Source organism: Carlito syrichta, unplaced genomic scaffold (assembly GCF_000164805.1).
Source record: "Carlito syrichta isolate Samal-C Ts95f unplaced genomic scaffold, Tarsius_syrichta-2.0.1 Scaffold314334, whole genome shotgun sequence".
In the NCBI taxonomy this organism is placed as follows: domain Eukaryota; kingdom Metazoa; phylum Chordata; class Mammalia; order Primates; family Tarsiidae; genus Carlito; species Carlito syrichta.
The window spans coordinates 349,641-369,018 of NW_007258430.1; the positions used below are offsets into that span (position 1 = coordinate 349,641).

At 38.3% G+C, this 19,378-nt stretch overlaps 1 protein-coding gene across 6 annotated transcripts in view; it reads left to right on the forward strand.

The window, feature by feature from the left end:
• The window catches only part of PPP2R3C (protein phosphatase 2 regulatory subunit B''gamma), a 27,182-nt gene that overhangs the window by 2,736 nt on the left and 5,068 nt on the right, over positions 1-19,378 (forward strand). For 2 of the 6 annotated variants that reach the window (XM_008071454.1, XM_008071456.1), the window contains exons 4-13: positions 1,333-1,463; positions 6,226-6,330; positions 7,256-7,368; positions 8,411-8,508; positions 10,383-10,453; positions 14,940-15,072; positions 16,574-16,629; positions 16,709-16,784; positions 18,112-18,248; positions 18,849-18,986. In XM_008071454.1, the coding sequence (XP_008069645.1) occupies positions 1,333-1,463; positions 6,226-6,330; positions 7,256-7,368; positions 8,411-8,508; positions 10,383-10,453; positions 14,940-15,072; positions 16,574-16,629; positions 16,709-16,784; positions 18,112-18,248; positions 18,849-18,986 (1,058 nt within the window). The remainder of the gene's footprint in view (positions 1-1,332; positions 1,464-6,225; positions 6,331-7,255; positions 7,369-8,410; positions 8,509-10,382; positions 10,454-14,939; positions 15,073-16,573; positions 16,630-16,708; positions 16,785-18,111; positions 18,249-18,848; positions 18,987-19,378) is intronic. The other 4 variants (XM_008071455.1, XM_021719242.1, XM_021719244.1 and 1 more) reach the window with 2 other exon arrangements.

Consider the following 19,378-nt stretch of genomic DNA (forward strand, 5'->3'; position numbering starts at 1 on the left):
CTGCACTCCAGTCTGGGTGACCAAGTGAGACTCCAACTCAAAAAAAAAAAAAAAAAAAGAGTATGTAAAGAAACTATAACTCAGTGCTTAGACACTCAGCTTCATATTAACTTTCTTGAAATACCAAGAATCACTACCTTCCACAGAATCAGCCTCCCCTACATCTTCAGCCACTTCTCAGCATGCTCCCTCTACTTCTGTTTATCACTAAAGCTAGTGTCTTCCTCAAGTCACTGCCTTTATAAAGAAAATAGAGGTTTGGTCTCAAGGTTAAAAACTAACATGACAGATGAGGTAGAAATACAGTCATAAAATATGTTCAAGGAAACAATAGCAGACTTGTCAGGAAGGAAGAAAAACTAGAAAGTGAAAAATAAACTTTTGAGAAAATACAATAGATCACAAAATTCAAGATCTTAGTGAGGCTAAAGTACAGGTATTATGGCAGTGAGACTTTGAGTGACCAGAGCTTAAGATTTTAGAAGAGGGACTAGTAAACTCTGTGGTCTTGCCATAGAACAGGGTTGTATAGTAGACTAGAGGTGAAACCCTTCGGAATTGGAGGTCTCAGGGTTACCCACATAAATGTTTATTCATCCTAAATGGTCACAGGAACTTGTGAAGCACTATGCCCAGTCACCATGGTCCTCAAATAAAAGAAGGGATGGCTTAAATCAAACAGCCACATGCTAATAGTAGGCAGGTTGGAAGGTAATAGAGCCCTGATTTTTGAGCTTCAGATGTTTTTTTTTCTTTTGTTTTTACATTATGAGACTGAAATCCCATGAGAGCTGGGCTATTTTGCTCACTCCTCATTCCAAGTAGCCAGAACTACAGCTACACATCGCCACGCCCAGCTAATTTTTTGATTTATTGTAGAGATGAGGGCTCCCCAAGTTGCCCAGCCTGGTCTTGAACCCGTGGGCCAGGCAGTTCTCTCACTTTGGCCTCCCAAAGTGCTGGGATTACAGGCTTGAGCCACCGTGCCTGGCCAGTAATACTTCTAATTGAATGAATTAGGAACACTTCAGAGGTCTGTAGGAAAGGCAGTGACTTGAGGAAGAGTCTAGCTTTAGTGATAAACAGAAGTAGAGGGAGCATGCCCAGAAGTGGTTGAAGATGTAGGGGAGGCTGATTTGGTGGAAGGTAGTGATTCTTGGTATTTCAAGAAAGTTAATATGAAGCTCAGTGTCTAAGCACAACTCACTGAAGGCCTTTTTGGAACTGCAGCTATTTTAATTAGACTATTTTAATAATAGTATGTAGGGTGACCTGAGTAAAAGTACTGCTTGATTTTAAAAGTGCTTTAATTCACTTAATCTGTTTTGTTAGCAGAAAAAAAAAGTGAACAAGAATTGAAAGATGAAGAAATGGATTTATTTACCAAATATTACTCAGAATGGAAAGGTGGTAGAAAAAATACAAATGAATTTTATAAGACCATTCCCCGGTTTTATTATAGGGTAAGTAATATCTAATCAAATGTCTTTCAGAGTTTATAAGTTAAATGTAGTTTTTTTGTTTTTTGTTTTTTTTTTTTTTTTGCATATTTCTTTTTTTTTTTTTTTTTTTAATAATTAATCAGTATTTTTATTATAGTTTTGTGGGGTACAGTTAAGGGTTAGGTGTACAATTACGTTTCATTCAGACACCCTGTTGATAAGAGGTGTTTTCCCAGCCCCAGACAGATATTTGCTACTGTTAATCCCCTCCCCCTCCCCCCTAAATGTAGTTTTTAAATGCAATCCAAATTTTGTATTTTAACAATAGAGGCTTATATTTTAAATGTTATATATTTGTTCTTCATTCTAGTTGATCTTATATTATAAAACATTTTAAATCAATGGAATCTTGACTTTTATTTTATTTCTTTGTTTTGTTTTTTTGAGTTGGATTCTCACTCTGTTGCCCAGGCTCACAACCACCACAGCCTCGACCTGCTGTGCTCAGGTAGTCCTTCTGCCTCAGACTTCCAAGTAGCTGGAATTACAGGCTTGTGCCACCACGCCCAGCTAATTTTTTTTTTTCCTAATTTCTTATAGAGATGAGGTCTCATCAAGTTACCCAATCTGGTCTCAAACCCGTTGGGCTCAGATAATCGTCTCACCTTGGCCTCCCAAAGTGCTAGGATTACAGGTGTGAGCCACCATGCTCAGCCTAGAATTTTGAATTTTATTTTATTTTATTTATTTATTTATTTTGAGTTGGAGTCTCACTCTGTCGCCCAGACTGGAGTGCAGTGGCCGCTCCCGGCCACCGCAGCCTCGACCTGCTGTGCTCCGGCAATCCTTCTGCCTCAGCCTTCCAAGTAGCTGGAACTACAGACGCGCACTACCACACCTGGCCAATTTTTTGATTTACTGTAGAGATGAGGTCTTGCCAAGTTGCCCAGGCAGGTCTTGAACCTGCGGGCTCAGGCAGTCCACTCACCTCAACTTCCCAAAGCGCAGGATTACAGACTGAGCCACCAAGCCCGGTTGAATATTGAATTTTAAAAAGTTGTTACTTACCTCTTTTTTTGAACTATGGACTTTTTCTTCTTAACTTTTATTGTAGATATTAGTTGTAAGTATTCTGTTGAATTATGTCAGATGTATAATACTTTGTTATGAGGTATAAAAGTTTTGCTCAGTGCTAAACTGAAAAATAGATTAAGATTGGAAAACTTAGAATTTCACTTAACTATCCTTCCTTATGCAAAAACTCTAAAGAAGTCTTTGAAGCTGGGCTCGGTGGCTCAGCCTGTAATCCCAGCACTTTGGGAGGCTGAGGTAATGAGCCCGCAGGTTCAAGACCTCCTGGGCAACTTGGCGAGACCTCATCTCTACAATATATCAAAAATTACCCGGGTGTGGTAGCGCACGCCTGTAGTTCCAGCTACTCGGAAGGCTGAGGCAGAAGGATCGCTGGAGCCCAGCAGGTCGAGGCTGTGTTGGCCGAGAGCGGCTGCTGCACTCCAGTCTGGGCGACAGAGTGAGACTCCAACTCAAAAAAAAAAAAAAAAAAAGCCGGGCTCGGTGGCTAAGCCTGTAATCCTGCACTTTTGGGAGGCTGAGGTGAGTGGATTGCCTGAGCCTGCGGGTTCAAGACCCGCCTGGGCAGCAAGACCTCATCTCTACAATAAATCAAAAAATCAGCCAGGCATGGTAGCTCGTGCCTGTAATTCCGGCTACTTGGAAAGCTGAGGCAGAAGAATCGCTGGAGCCCAGCAGGTCGAGGCTGCGGTGGCCGGGAGCGACCATTGCGCTCCAGTCTGGGTGACAGAGTGAGACTCTAACTCAAAAAAAAAAAAGTCTTTGAAGGGGAGCATAGACAAAACAGTAAGACTTTAAGAAAGCTGTTTACAACTCTGAGATCCTGAGAAGTTCAAGACTAGCCTGGGCAACATAGAAAGACCCAGTTTTTTTATTTCAAAAGAGAGAGAGAGAGAGAACTTTTTATACCTGAGAGTGAAGTCTACTAAAAAGAATAAGTATTATGCAAAATGCACCACTACAGAAATGTTAACTTTGGAATCTTAGCTGGTTGTCTCCTGAATCTGTTACCTTCTAAACTCTATTAATTATAACATTACCTGCAAACATAATAAACATTCATTTAGCTGACATTGTTAGGAATTAAGGTATAGTGAGTTATTCTGACGTTGAAACATTTTTTTCAAGTGAACATTTTTTTTAAAGATGTGGGGTATAATTCAAGGATTAGGTAGATAAGTGGTCATCATATGGGTAAAGTTGGAGACTCGCTTTGGTCCCTACTTTGCCTGGTTTGAGATCAGGTATTCTTTTTGATGTTATGTAACCCCCATCCCCTGGCAGTGCCCTCCTGCCATTCCCTTTCTTATAGTATTATGATTAATGTTCAAGTAAATATTTTTTTTTTTTTTTTGAGTCAGAGTCTCACTCTGTTACCCAGGCTGGAGTGCAGTGGCATGCTGTTCACAGCCACTGCAGCCTCGACCTACTGGGCTCAGGCTATCCTTCTGCCTCAGCTTTCCAAGTAGCTAGAACTACAGGCATGTGCCACCATGCCCAGCTAATTTTTTTATTTATTGTAGAGACAAGATCTTGCCATGTTGCTCAGGCAGGTCTCGACCCCTTGAGTTCAGGCAGTCCTCTCGCCTCCACCTCCCAAAGTGCTGAGATTATAGGCGTGAGCCACCATGCCCAGCCCAAGTGAACATTTTTTATTGGAAACTTTCTTGTCATACTATATGCTTCCCAACCTTTTAAGAATTGTATGATGAGTCTGAAGTAGAAGAGAAAAAATACAGCTAAGCAAGTTTGTACTTTCCCATAACAATATCACCCAACAATTTAATAATTTTATGTGAATCTTGTAAGAAATTTAAGAACAACATAGAGATAATTGGCAAGCATGATGACAAGACAGGAATTTATTTTTTGTTGTTGTTTTTTGTTTTTGTTTTTTTTTTGAGTTGGAGTCTCACTCTGTCACCCAGGCTAGAGTGCAGTGGCTCGCTCACAGACACTGCAACCTCAACCGGCTGGGCTCCGGCGATCCTTCTGCCTCAGCCTTCCAAGTAGTTGGAACTACAGGTGCGTGCTACCACGCCTGGCTAATTTTTTTTTTTTTTATTTATTGTAGAGATGAGGTCTCGCTTGCCCAAGCGGGTCTCAAACCCACGGGGTCAGGCAATCCACTCACCTCGGCCTCCCAAAGCGCTGGGATTACAGGCTGAGCCACCAAGCCCATCCAAGACAGGAATTTCAAAAGAGAATGATATAAATATGAAACTTAAAATTTAATTTACTTTGCAAAAATAAATGAAAACAATTTTTTTAATGGCCAACTGTATGCTCTTTCTTTGAAAGTAAAACTTGAAATAAATAATGTCATTATGTGATAGAGGATGTTTTTTCTTGCTATCATAAATTGTCAGACAGCTAGGCAGTTCCTCTTAGCACATAGTTCCAGTAATAATCAAAATTTGGTTAAATGAAAGGCAAAGTGAACTTTAAAAGAGAAAACATTTACATGAATCCTTCTACATATTTCTGTGGGCATGTTTTTGTGTTTTTAACAGAAATGAGATCACAGCATATGTAGTTTTCCTGATTTTTGCGTTTTATACTTTCCTAAAACAGAAGCAACAAAAGACTGAGTATTTTTGATAACCTAGCGGAGATGGAAGGGTATTGACATTTATTGAGTGCCTCCGCACGACAAAGCACTTTATATTCTTTATCTCAGTTAACCTGGGTTATTAAATAGTATGTTGCTAACCCAAGAATAGGTAGGAATGATGTAACCCCATCCTTGAGCCCAGAGGACTGAACTTTCTTGTACTTCCAAGACCAAACCTTTGCCTTCCCTTTCTGGTTCATGAAGGACTCCTCTTTTTCCTGTCTTCCTATCTCTTCTCTCTACAACAATTTTCAGATTCATGATGGTTTCCTGTCTGCAGCTGTGGATTTGTGAAAATTCTTTTCTTTCCTCTTCTCCTTGGTCCCACAGCTTCAGAGAAACCACCCATCATCTTCAATCACTGCTTCTCTCCTTGGCTGATTAACTGGTTAACTAGCCAATGGAGCACAGTCTCAGTCAGCCCCAACTCCAGCCTTAGCCTCACCTCCTATTATTTCTTCTTTCTCCATTCCTTTTGATGGGAGAAATGGCATCTTAGTTCTTGGAAATGAAAGATAAAAACCATAACCCCCAATTTGGCCTAAGGGCTACTGGAGTACATTTAATGGGGCAAAAATGTAGAAAAGGAAGAAGAAATCCTTAAAGCAAATTGTTCTAAGTCAGGTTGGAATGAGTCATTCTACAGCTTTGTTTATGGAAATTACCCCAGTTGGTAAACCCTCTCTCTGCCTTGAAGGCCAACATAATAGACACCTGCTTAACTATCTCCAAGAGGGGAGGTGAACCAGTCTCAATAGGCATGCTTTCCTAAAAATGTCCATCTTCAACTACTTATAATTTAATTCTGCATCTTTCTAAGATGGCAGTGGAAACAGTGGTTTCATAAAATAAGATGAAACTTGGACTAAACTAGCTTTTTCAGGGCAGAGATCTGGCCTTGCTGATCACTGAATTTTCTGTACATCTGTTTTTGTTAAATGAATGTTAAGCAAAATTAAGGTGAGATACAAGAAGTAATTTGAGGCAATGACATGTAGTTATTTTATGAGGCCACATATATTTTACATGATCCAGTAGTCTAAAATTTACATGTAGAAATTTACAATGTATTTTTAGCTGCCAGCTGAAGATGAAGTCTTATTACAGAAATTGAGAGAGGAATCCAGAGCTGTCTTTCTACAACGGAAAAGTAGAGAACTGTTGGATAATGAAGAATTACAGGTAAGGACTGAGCAAAAGTTGCTTTAGATATTCACCATTTATTTGTGTAACTTAAATTACGCAGGATCTCATGGTGCCTAATGGAGTCAGTACTGCAGAGTGGTACTGCATAGGCTCTGAAGCAGTGCCTCCAGCAGAATCAGCCACTGAGTTTGCATGGGATATGCCCCCAAGCATAGTATTGCTTGTTTGGTTTATTTAAATTTGTTTAAGTCCATAAGTAATTCTAATGTGCAGCCAAGGTTGAGAGTCGCTGCTGAGGGTCAGATTGCAGAGGTTCAGATCGTAACCCTGCAGTGTGACTTTAGTCGATGGACCTAACATCTCTGTGTTTCAGTGCTCATCTGTAAAATAGGGATAACTACCAGCATCATTTAGTTATGTGGATTAAGCCGGCTTCAGTGGCTCAGCCTGTAATCCCGTGCCTTTGGGAGGCTGAGGTGAGTGGATTGCCTGAGCCCACGGGTTCGAGACCCGCCTGGGCAGCGAGACCTCATCTCTACAATTAAAAAAAAAAAAAAAAAAATCAGCCAAGCGTGGTAGCGCATGCCTGTAATTCCGGCTACTTGGAAGGCTGAGGCGGAAGGATCGCCAGAGCCCAGCAGGTCGAGGCTGCAGTGGCCGGGAGCGGACACTGCACTCCAGTCTGGGCGACAGAGTGAGACTCCAACTCAGCAAAAAAAAAAAAAAAAAAGTTATGTGGATTAAAGAAGCAGTGTGTGAGAAAAATTCAAAACTTAGTAGACTTAGTAGGCTCAACAAATGTTACCTATTTTTATTGCTATCAGTAACTAAAACGATAATATGGCATGAGATTCATCTTACTATAGACCCTGCTATCAAACTGTCATTTTAATGGAAATCACTCATTTAAATCTTGGTTTTTTTTTTTAATTTACATCCTCATGTCTACAATTCTCTTAAGAACTTATGGTTTTTGCTGGACAAACACCAGACACCACCTATGATTGGAGAAGAAGCAATGATCAATTATGAAAACTTTTTGAAGGTTGGTGAGAAGGCCGGACCAAAGTGCAAGTAAGAATAATTAACAAAGGAGTATATGTTATGTTAAGCTTTTTTTTTTCTTGAGATGGGGTCTCACTCTGTCTCCCAAGCTAGAGTGCAGTAGCATGATCATAGCTCACTGTGGCCTGGACCTCCTGGGCTCAAGCACTCCTCCTGCCTCAGCCTCCTAAGTAGCTAGAACAGGCCTGGGCTGCTATGCTTAGCTAATTTTTTTTTTTTTTTTTTTGGAGACAGGGCCTCACTACATTGCCTAGGCTATGTTACGCATTTTAAATGCCTCTGATGTTAATGAAAATGGGTCTGTGGTATGACATTTGAGTTCATCTGAATTATTAATAATTAATAAAATTATTTATAGTCAAGAAAATACATTAGTATGAAGTTTTTAAAATAAATAATATAGTTTATGACTTTTTAAAGACTTCATTCTTAAGACAGAAGAAAGCAAAGAGAAAAAGAATGCAAAGATACATAACAATACTAAATATCCTCTGTAGTTCTCACTTTAATTTTTTTTTTTTTTTTTTAATAAAGATGCTATTAGCCAGGCGTGACGGCTCATGCACTTTGGGAGGCAGAGAGAGGATTACCTGAGCCCAGGTGTTCAAGACCAACCTGGGCAATTTGGCAAGACCTCATCTCTACAATAAGTCAAAAGATTAGCTGGTGTGTTAGTGCGTGCCTGTAGTTTCAGCTACTTGGAAGGCTGAGGCAGAAGAATTGCCTGAGCCCAGCAGGTCAAGGTTGCAGTGACCATGAGCGTGCCACTGCATGCCAGCCTGGGTGACAGAGTGAGACTCCAGCTCAAAAAAATAAAAATAAAATAGAGGTGGTATCTTGTTGTGTTGCCCAGGCTGGCCTTGTACTCCTGGCCTCAAGCAGTGCTCCCATCTCAGCCTCCCAAAGTGCTGGGATTACATATGTGGGCCACTGCATCTGGCCACACTTTGATATTTAGTTGTATGAATTTATGCTGTTGTTTGCTGATTCATATAGAAGCCATTTTAAATTATGGTGGTAGATCATTTGAATCTTTCTTTTCTTTTCTTAGGCAATTTTTCACAGCCAAAGTCTTTGCTAAACTCCTTCATACAGATTCATATGGAAGAATTTCCATCATGCAGTTCTTTAATTATGTTATGAGAAAAGGTGATTCATTTTTAATGTGCTTGATATCCTCCTACCTGGAAACGAAGTAGGTTTTCGGTCTGTGCTTTTAGACTATCTCTTCCATGCAAATAAACTCTCCAAGATGGAATAGCAGAATTTCTTATCTTTTCACCAAAATTTGTTATACTACTATTACTATTCTCTTGTGGACCTTACTAGAAACTGTGATTTTTTTTTTTTTTTTTAAATAGGAGTCTCTCTGTCACCCAGGCTGGATTGCAGTGACACGCTCACAGTCACCACATCCTTGACCTGCTGGGCTCAGTTATTCCTTTTGCCTCAGCTTTCCTATTAGCTGGAACCACAGGTGCATGTCATCATACCCTGCTAATTTTTTGATTTATTGTAGAGACAAGGTCTCGCCAAGTTGCCCAAGCTGGTCTCAAACCCCTGGACTCAGACATTTCTCTCGCCTTCGCCTCCCAAAGTGCTGGGATTACAGGCATGAGCCACCGTGCCCAGTTGAAGCTGTGATTTTTCTACCATAAATTTGGGTCCATTATAAAACAAAATAAAAAATTTTAAACCCTTACATATTCTAAAGATAGTAGCAGAATAGAAATATCAAAAACTGGCTGGGCGCGGTGGCTCACGCATATAATCCCAGCACTTTGGAAGGCCGAGGTGATAGGATTGCCTGAGCCCATGGGTTTGAGACCAGCCTGGACAACTTGGCAAGACCTCATCACTACAATAAACCAAAAAATTAGTCGGGCATGGTGGCACATACTTGTAGTCCCAGCTACTTGGAAGGCTGAAGCGAGAAGATTGCCTGAGCCCAGCAGACTGAAGAGGTCGTGCACGTGCCACTGTACTCCAGCCTGGACAACAGTGAGACTCCGACTCAAAAAAAAAGCTTAATCACAAGTTTTAATATATGGGGAATTGAAATAATTTTAATTTACTGATAATTTTATTTCATACACACACGCGTGCGCGCACACACACACACACACACAAGTTGAATTGCCCGAAAGGATATTTTCAAGACACACACACACACACACACACACACACACACACACACACACACACACACACACACACACACACACACAAGTTGAATTGTCCGAAAGGATATTTTCAAGCCCACAGCTGTAGTATCAGTTTCAAGGACCTTCTATTAAACATAGAGTTATGATTCTTAGAAATACCATAATGAGCCGGGATCGGTGGCTCAGCCTGTAATCCCGTGCCTTTGGGAGGCTGAAGTGAGTGGATTGCCTGAGCCCGCGGGTTCGAGACCTGCCTGGGCAGCGAGACCTCATCTCTACAATAAATCAAAAAATCAGCCGGGCATGGTAGCGCATGCCTGTAATTCCGGCTACTCGGAAGGCTGAGGCGGAAGGATCGCCGGGCCCCAGCAGGTTGAGGCTGCGGTGGCCGGGAGCGGCCACTGCACTCCAGTCTGGGCAACAGAGTGAGACTCCAACTCAAAAAAAAAAAAAAAAAAGAAATACCATAATGATCTGTGAAATCCTGTTATATTTGATCATTAATACTTTATTGCTGTAATTAATCTCAGAATAAAAGCAGCTTCATTGAAGGTATAACATTCTAGCTGTCCCTGTTTGGTAGAACACCAAGTTTAATAGGTAAAGAATGATATCCTCAAGGGCATCAATTTTATTTTAGCTTTAGCCATGGTAGAATTATTGAAATCTGTTATTCTATGGGTTTTATTTTTGTATCAAACAATTTGGGGGTTACTGATTAAGTAATATGTATGAGAAAAAATATTTATCAAGTTATTGAATTAGCTTGTCTCTAATCTAGCTCCTTATCTCCTTTTCTACATACATGCTAAAGGATAGATCTTAATAATTACATTTCATTTTCTTGTTTGTTGTCAGTTTGGCTTCATCAAACAAGAATAGGACTTAGTTTATATGATGTCGCTGGGCAAGGGTACCTTCGGGAATCTGTAAGTATTAACCTAATTTTAACAAGTACCATAGACACCAAAATATTAACAGTAGTTATCACTGGGTGTTGTTAGGATTACAGGCTATTCTTATTGTTTTATTTGTTCTTATGGTTTTGTTTCTTTTATAAACAACATGTGTTACTAAGAAAGTTTTCAATATATACTGACTATACAAATTTCTTTTTAGATTTTTTTTTTTTACTCTTCAAAAAAAGTCTTTTAAAGGGTAAAATTAAAAGAACATAGTATTTTAACATATTAAAAATCATTGAAGAAACAAAAAACTTTTGGTTATTTATTATCAGTGTGTCACTATTTTTTAAAGGGTCAGGAATTTTCCCTTTTTTTAGAAAATATAAGAGAAAATAGATGTGACTGTATTCCCACCTGTAGGTTTAGGGTTAGAAATACAGTTACCAAGAGGCTATTTATTGCCTATTAGGTATTAACGTAATTAGGGCAGCTCATCAACAGAAAATCATAACCTCATTATCCAAATGGCTATGCTTCTTGTAAGTATGGGCATCTAAATTACATGGACATGTTTCTTTTTAGCTCCAGCTTTTTCTCAAATATAGAGTCCTTTTTTCGGGTTATGGGAGAGAGGGAGGGGTAGGGAGTTGGGCATAAATATGAACTAGGTTAATCAATCAAATTACTCAATAATAAATAATTACTAAGCATTACTAGTTATAACTCAAACATAAGATTTAAAGAAATATATTCTTCTTTTTAGTTTGTATGGTTCCTGTTATAATTTGTTGTATTATGTTTTGTCCAGATTTCTGTACATAGAATGTTAGCTTATTTTAAGCATTTAACACTATAAAGCTTTCTCAGGGCACAGTACAGTTCTTGTTCTTTAAGGTTCAGACCAACTTAACAACAAAAGGCTGTTGCTTCTTTCTGTCTCTCTCTAGGAAGGAAGACATAATTAACCACTTGTTGATACTTACTCAGAGGTCAGGTATTGGGGTGCTTCCCTATCTCTGAGAATTCTGGTTAGCAGTTAGTTTGGTTAATAAAACACACTCTTCTATTTTTGCTTGTCTTGCCACTTTCCAGGGATATAAACAAAAATTGAAAGAGAGATGGGCAGAGGGGAGAAAAAAAGAGTTGTTTGTTTTAAAAGAATTATTTTTCCCTTTTTAATGAAAGAAAGCACTCAAAGAAAAATATTTCTCTCATACTTGGCACTTTGCCTTTTGAAAGCAGACTTTGTGTCTTACTAATTTGAAAAGCAGTGACTTCCAAACCAGTGTCTATAATTTGAGTAGTATATTCATTCACTTATTAAATCTTATTAAATAAATACTTAGTGTACAGATAATTTGGGCCAGTGCTTCCTGTTATAATTTGTTGCAATCTGTTTTGCCCAGATTTCTTTTGATCAAATCGATGAGGTCATTCTGAATATTTATACTATAAAACCTTTCCAGGGACACAGTACAATTCTTGCTCCCTTATGGAGCTATTTTTCCTAGTAGAGTAGGGAGACAGACACTAAATTTTAAGCCGATAATTTCAAGCAGTGACATGTCATATGGAGAAAATAAAATAGTGTACTAGGCAAGAGTATGACTGGGACTAGGGGGCTACTGAAGTAGCTAGAATGAGCACCTCTTTAAGGTTGTGATTAAGCTTTAGCCATAAGGATTAGAAAGAAGCCAGCCTTATGAAGATGTAGTATAGTGGCAAAAGCAAATACAGTGGCCCCAAGGCAAAATTAAGCCTGACTCTTCTAAGAAGAGAAGGAAGCCAGTGTGGCTAGAACATAGGAAGGATTAGACAGGAAATGAAGTTGGAGAAGTAGGCAGGGGCTGCATGTAGGCCCTTTTAGGCCATGACAAGGAGTTTGGATTTTATTTTGTGGTTAACATTGGAAGTTTCAAGCCGAGTCTGTCAGGTTATGATTTACATCTTAAATGATTACTCTGGATGTTGTGTGGAGGATTGTAAGGAGCCCAGAGTAGAAGCAGAATAGTTAGGCAGCTACTGCAGTAGTCCAGGTGAGAGATTAGATAGTGACCTGACCCAGGATGATTGGTGGCTATAGAGAAAGCCAGAAATAGCTTTATTCAATATATATTTTGGACACCCCCCCCAAAAAAATCCCCAGCTTGCTGCTAGATTGGATGTTGGGAGTAAGATGTGGGGGGATCAGTGAAAAAAGGTAGGAGCCAAAGATAAATTCCTGATTTTTATTTTAAATAACTGCTGGAATAGGAGAAAAACAATTAAGGATTAGGATTAGGAATTAGAACAGAGCCCTATTTTGGACACTTCAACTTTGAGATATATTGTTCTATAAACTTAAACTGTAAAATATATCAGGTCTACCAGAAACATACTTAAAATGGATTTAAGCAAAAATAAAGTTGTTAAAATAAATATAGGCAACCATGGAGACTTTATTTTATTTTATTATAGAGATGTGGGGTACAAGTGAGGATTAACTATATAAGGAGGCTGCATGCAGGGGAAGTTTGGTCTTCTAACTGGCCCTCATTCCCCCAGTAGTGGACCAGGCCATGGGAGACTTTAATCTTGGAATAGGGAAAGCCTTTCTAAGTATGACAAAATTCAGGAGTCTAAAAAAAACTCAGCTAAATTTTTAAAAATTTGTAAGTTGGCCGGGCTCAATGGCTCAGCCTGTAATCCCAGCACTTTGGGAGGCTGAGGCGAGTGGATTGCCTGAGCCTACTGGTTTGAGATCAGCCTGGGCAACTTGGCGAGACCTCATCTCTACAATAAGGCAAAAAATAACCGGGCGTGGTAGCGCGTGCCTGTAGTTCCGGCTGCTTGGAAGGCTGAGGCAAAAGGATCGCCTGAGCCCAGCAGGTTGACGCTGAAGTGGCCAGGAGTGTGACTGCACTCCAGCCTGGGTGACAGAGTAAGACTCCAACTCAAAAAAAATTAAAAATTAAAAATCTGTAAGGCAAGAGACCATCATAAACAAAAGAAAACACAAACTGGGGGAATATCTGAAATGACCCATTACTCTAATATATAAAAAACCACTAGAAAGCAAGAAGAAAATAGCCACTAATCCAATGGAAAACTGAACAAAGGATATAAATAGTGTATAAGAATTAAAATACAAATGCTTCCTAATCATAAGGAAAAACTCTAACTTCACATAAGAGGAATGCCAGATAAATCTATACTAAGAAACCAATTTTCACCTGCTAAGTTTGGTAATGCTTTTAATGACATCATTAGTGTCTCAGTAATTTTTTCACAGTGCTTCTGAGCTAAAATAAATCCTCAACTATTCTATTTATTAACCAGTTTGTTCTAAATGATTTAATGAGATATTCATTAGGCTTATTATCCATTTGAAAAAATAGTACACATAAATTGAAAGCAAATAATATTTTTACTTCATTCTGAAATAAGTTAATAAAGGGATATGAATGTCCATGGGGCACTATACAACTACTAAAACTAGGGAATTACATTGGACACAGTCATCCTTGTTTCCTGTTTACACTGATTTTCATGTGGTACTTGCTTTATCAACAGGAACCATCAAAAAAATAGCTTTGCAAAGATTTGTGTCATCAAAAGGAATATATTGGGATCCAGTGTTGAAAATGTGAACTACCTTGAGTGAGTAGTTCTAGCCTATAGCAGCATCTGTTGTGGAATGTCTAACAGATGTCACTGTGTTCTCCTCAGAATTTTAAAATATTCTGAGCACCCTTGTGCATTCACTGTAGCTCTCTTGGGCACCTGGGGACACAGTTTGAAAACTGTGGAAATAGCCTTGATGTTGCTGGTGGGAGTGTAAAATTCGCGTGGGATTTGTGGAGAGTCTGCCATTGTCTATCAAAATAATACACGCACATGTGCTTCAACCCAGCAGGTCCACACTTACAGAAATGGTATCCTATATTCTTCTACAATATCTATAAATGGAAAATTAGCCTTTATAGTATTATTTTTAAGTGTAGCAAAATAGATTATGGCACATACATACAATGAAACAATATATAACTAAAATATTAATAGTAGAAGCTCTTTGACAGTCGATAGAAATGACTATAAAGTATAATATTAAATGACAAAAGCAATTTTCATAGTATTCTGCTACATCCTGTGTAAAAAGAGGAAAGAAATATGTATATATATGTATTGGCACATATTTGCATCAGTTATTTTGAGAAGCCACATCAGAAACTGATAATGTAGGTTAACTCTGGAGGGAGGAAATAGGTGACTTTTTAATAAATATCTTTTTATTCCTTTTGAATTTGGAATTTTATATAGAATGTATTTTTCAAAAATGTTAAACTTAAAATAAAAAGTAAATTAGAAACAAAATTTAATATAAAAGTTTCACCAATAATGTAGTCTTGAATTTCATTATCACTATAGTATTGCTGAAAAATTTTTAGGACTGTAGTTATATTCCAGTATCCAATAAAGAATCAAGATAGGATGTTTAACACTTTAAAGTTTTATTTTGTTTTGTTTTCAGGATTTAGAAAACTACATACTGGAACTTATCCCTACTCTGCCACAATTAGATGGGCTGGAAAAATCCTTTTATTCCTTTTATGTTTGTACAGCAGTTAGGAAATTCTTCTTCTTTTTAGATCCTCTAAGAACAGGTAAAAAATTTTACCTAACTTAGATATTATGAGGATATTACTGCATCTAAGTCTCAATAACTATAGAAAAGTCTTGGAAAATGTTATTTATTTTTATTTTCCTAATGTGTCATTGCCATTAATAATCTAATAAATCTCAAGGATGTAGAAAAGTACAAAAAACAGGAGCAGTGCTTTGGGTTTAGGTTTATATAAAGATCTCTCCAGCCTGGGCAACATAGCAAGACCTTGTCTCTACAAAAATTCCAAAAATTAGCCAGGCATGGTGGCACATGCCTATAGTCGCAGCTACTCAAAAGACTGTGGCAGAAGGATCGCCTGAGCCCAGGAGATCGAGGCTATTGTGAGCTGTGATCGTGCCACAGCATTCCACCCTGGGCAACAGAGTAAGACCCCAACTCAAAAAAAAAATTTTATTATTTACTTGCACTGACTGTAACCAGCTGTGTGATAGTGTCACCTAATCTCTTGCAGTTTTCTTCCTAAATGAAGATGTATGAACTGGGTAATTAACCTAAAATGAAGATGTATGAACTGGGTAATTAATCATTGTGGCTCCTTCTAATTCTAAAAAGCCAGTTATTCTCATATAATTTGCTGTCCCTGTTATGTGACATACTAGCGAGCCATTTAGCCATGAAGTATTTTTGTGTTTCTCAAGTTAACTAATCCTATTTGGGGATCAGATAATAAATATGGCCTAATTAACAGTATGCTTTGTTAACTGTGCAAACCTACCCAGACTTAAATACGTGTATGTAACTGGAAGGGGGAAGGGACGGAGAAGGCCCAAAATCAGTGTCTGTGATTCTCCTTATGTCCTTGAAAATCCAGCTATGAATCTGATCACAGCACATAGGTGACAAACCTTTTAAAACTCCACCACTATAGGCGCATATATATGTTTTTTCTTTGAAACTTTATAAAATAATAGCTGTTTTGACTCTCCACAATGAACTGTACTGTGCTAAGCATTTGACATAGATTCTTTCATTTTCTCATAACCCCATAAAAAAGGTACTATTATTGTCCATATTTTATGTGTGAGACAACTGAGACTTAACTAGATTACATATGTAGGAGTGGTATTCGGACTCCCATCTGTCTACTCTTAACCACACCTCTTTATTGCTTCCTATTCCAGAACCTGCCTAAGAAAAATGGAAGCAGTCTCCTTGTTTAATTCACTAGTATCATATCTATAATTTTAAAATACTCAACTTTTTTTGAAATCTGATATCAGTGTAATTTTAGAATTTACCACTTAGATTTATATAGTTGGGAGTATACAAGTAGATATAAAAATAGAGATTTTATTAACTGTTCCCTTCAGACTTCCATTTTCATAGCAATATATAATAAGGACATTGAAGCATAAAAGCTAGAAACTTTAAAATATCAATTGTGTGATTGCCTTTGTAAAACAATACTTTTAAAAAACTGAGTTGATCTTGTTCTTAAAATGAAATTAAGTAATTGTATTTCTTTATGTTCTTTAAAGGAAAGATAAAAATTCAAGATATTTTAGCATGCAGCTTCCTAGATGATTTATTGGAGGTAAACATTTTTAAACAATTTAATTATATCACTTGACAGCTGCTATCTTCTAATTATATCTTTATGTTCTTTCCATTAGCTAAGGGATGAGGAACTGTCTAAAGAGAGTCAAGAAACAAATTGGTTTTCTGCTCCTTCTGCTCTAAGGGTTTATGGTAGGTTCCTATAATAATGCTAAAATTTGAATGATCTATTCTTTTAGGTAATTGGGGTTGAGCGGACAGTTTTATACATAGGTAATACACCTTAAAATCAAAGTATTTAATTACCTTAAGATCTAGTATCCTAGATCTTAAAATTTACTTGTAAATATGAATGCTTTAACTTTTTGGAACTCTTTAAGTTACTACATGTTCTTACTTTTCAATAGAACAAACAATGTAATTTGACCTTCCTTGTTGACTCAGGAGTGTATCATTATGAACATCAACTGTTCTGTTGCTCTGTGATAAAATGCTGTCCCAGGGTCCACAGAAGGAAGAGTTATATATATTAGCTGCTTAATTGAATTTCATCAGTCTGCTATATTATCCTTTTGGGTGATCTTTTGACTTCTTTTGGCATTATTGAGCTTTGCTTTCAAGTGCTAAGATTTCAGTGCTTTTTCTTGACCTCTATCTCCATTTTATTTAGAAACCTAGAAATGTTCAAAAAAGGCTGCAAACTGAGAACAGCGATGTAAATGAAATAGTTCAAAAGCCATGCCTCTAGTTTGCAGAGATAGCTGATATTATTACACATAGACCACTAGCCTAATGGTAACGTGGCTAGTTTGAAAATCAAAATATTAACCTATATATAGGTTTGGCGTGGTGGCTCACACCTGTAATCACAGCACTTCAGGAGGCCAAGGTGTGAGGATTGCTTGAGCCCAAGAGTTTGAGACCAGCCTAGGCAGTACAGCAAGACCTCATCTCTACAAACAAATCACAAAATTAGCTGGGCATGGTGGCACACTCCTAAGGTTACAGCTACTCAGGAGGATGAGGCATAAAGATTGCCTGAGCCCAGGAAGTCAAGCTGCAGTGAATCATGATGGTGCCACTGCACTTTAACCCAGGCAACAGAGTAAGACCTCGATTCAAAAAAAATTAACCAGCTGGATGCAGTGGCTCAAGCCTGTAATCCCAGCACTTTGGGAGGCGGAGGCAAGAGGACTGCCTGAGCCCAGGGTGTTCGAGCCCAGCCCAGGCAACTTGGCGAGACCTCGTCTCTACAATACATCAAAAAATTAGCCGGGCATGGTAGCGCGCGCCTGTAGTTCCAGCTACTTGGAAGGCTGAGGCAGAAGGATCGCCTGAGCCCAGCAGGTCGAGTCTGTGGTGGCCATGAGCATGCACTGCACTCCAGCCTGGATGACAGAGTGAGACTCCGACTCAAAAAAAAAATGGACCAATAAAAAGAACTTATTAATGTCTGTTGTTTTCTTTTAATTAAAATTTTATTGTGGCCCTAAGTGTCTTTATTATCTTTCTTTCCAAGGCCAGTATTTGAATCTTGATAAGGATCATAATGGTATGCTCAGTAAAGAAGAACTCTCTCGCTATGGAACAGCAACCATGACCAATGTCTTCTTAGACCGTGTCTTCCAAGAATGTCTCACTTATGATGGAGAAATGGTAGTAGCTTAAATCTGCTGATAAGTTTTAAAAGTTTAGGCTTCTGCAGTTTCCACAAGCCTTTTCTTTATGTTATTTATACAGCATTATTTATATTAGTGTGTAACCGTATCTTAAAAGTATAAACTAATCAAATTACTTGAGATTTAGAGCCTTTGGTCTTAATGTAAATTCACTTAAAAATATTTGTCTTATGGGCTCAGGGCAGATACGGAGTTTTAATATTCTGTTCATTGTCAGTGCATTTATTATACAGGAATGTGTACTAGTTAAAAAAAAAAAAGTTGAGGCCAAGCATGGTGGCTCCTGCCTGTATCCCAGCGCTTTGGGAAGCAGAGGCTGGAGGACTGAAAGAAAATGATAGTTTAACACAGCAAATCTCTCATAAAAAATGAACTATGTACCTAAAACTGTGCCGTGCAGGTTACACATAGAATTCCTTAAAACCAACATTAAATGTACAAATGTATTTTTCATTTCATATTAAGAAAAAAATTAATTTGCCCCTTTTAATTGCAGAATAGCTTTAAATCATCAGATATTTCCTGAAAAGTTAATTTCAACTAAGGCCTCTAATGAACATGATTTTCTTTTCGATAGGACTATAAGACCTACTTGGACTTTGTTCTTGCATTAGAAAACAGAAAGGAACCTGCAGCTCTGCAATACATTTTCAAACTGCTTGATATTGAGAACAAAGGCTATCTGAATGTTTTTTCACTTAATTATTTCTTTAGGGTAAGTTTCATTTGCATAAATGAGTCATTGTTTCTTTAGATACATTATACCATTTTAGTTTAAATTACCTACTTGGTGACAATTTCACCTAACTTGTGATTTTTTAATTTAACAAAAGATTTGGCCAGGCATGGTGGCTCCCCAGCATTTTGGGAGGTAGAGGTGAGAGGATTTGCCTGAGCCCATGGGTTTGAGACCAGCCTGTGCAACATGGAGAGTCTTCATCTCTACAATAAATAAATAAATAAATTAGCCGGGTGTGGTGGCATGCGCCTGCAGTTCCAGCTACTTGAAAGGATGAGGCGGAAGTCTCACCTGAGCCCAGCAGGTTGAGGCTGCAGTGGCTGTGAGCATGCCACTACACTCCAGCCTGGGCAACAGTGAGACTCTGA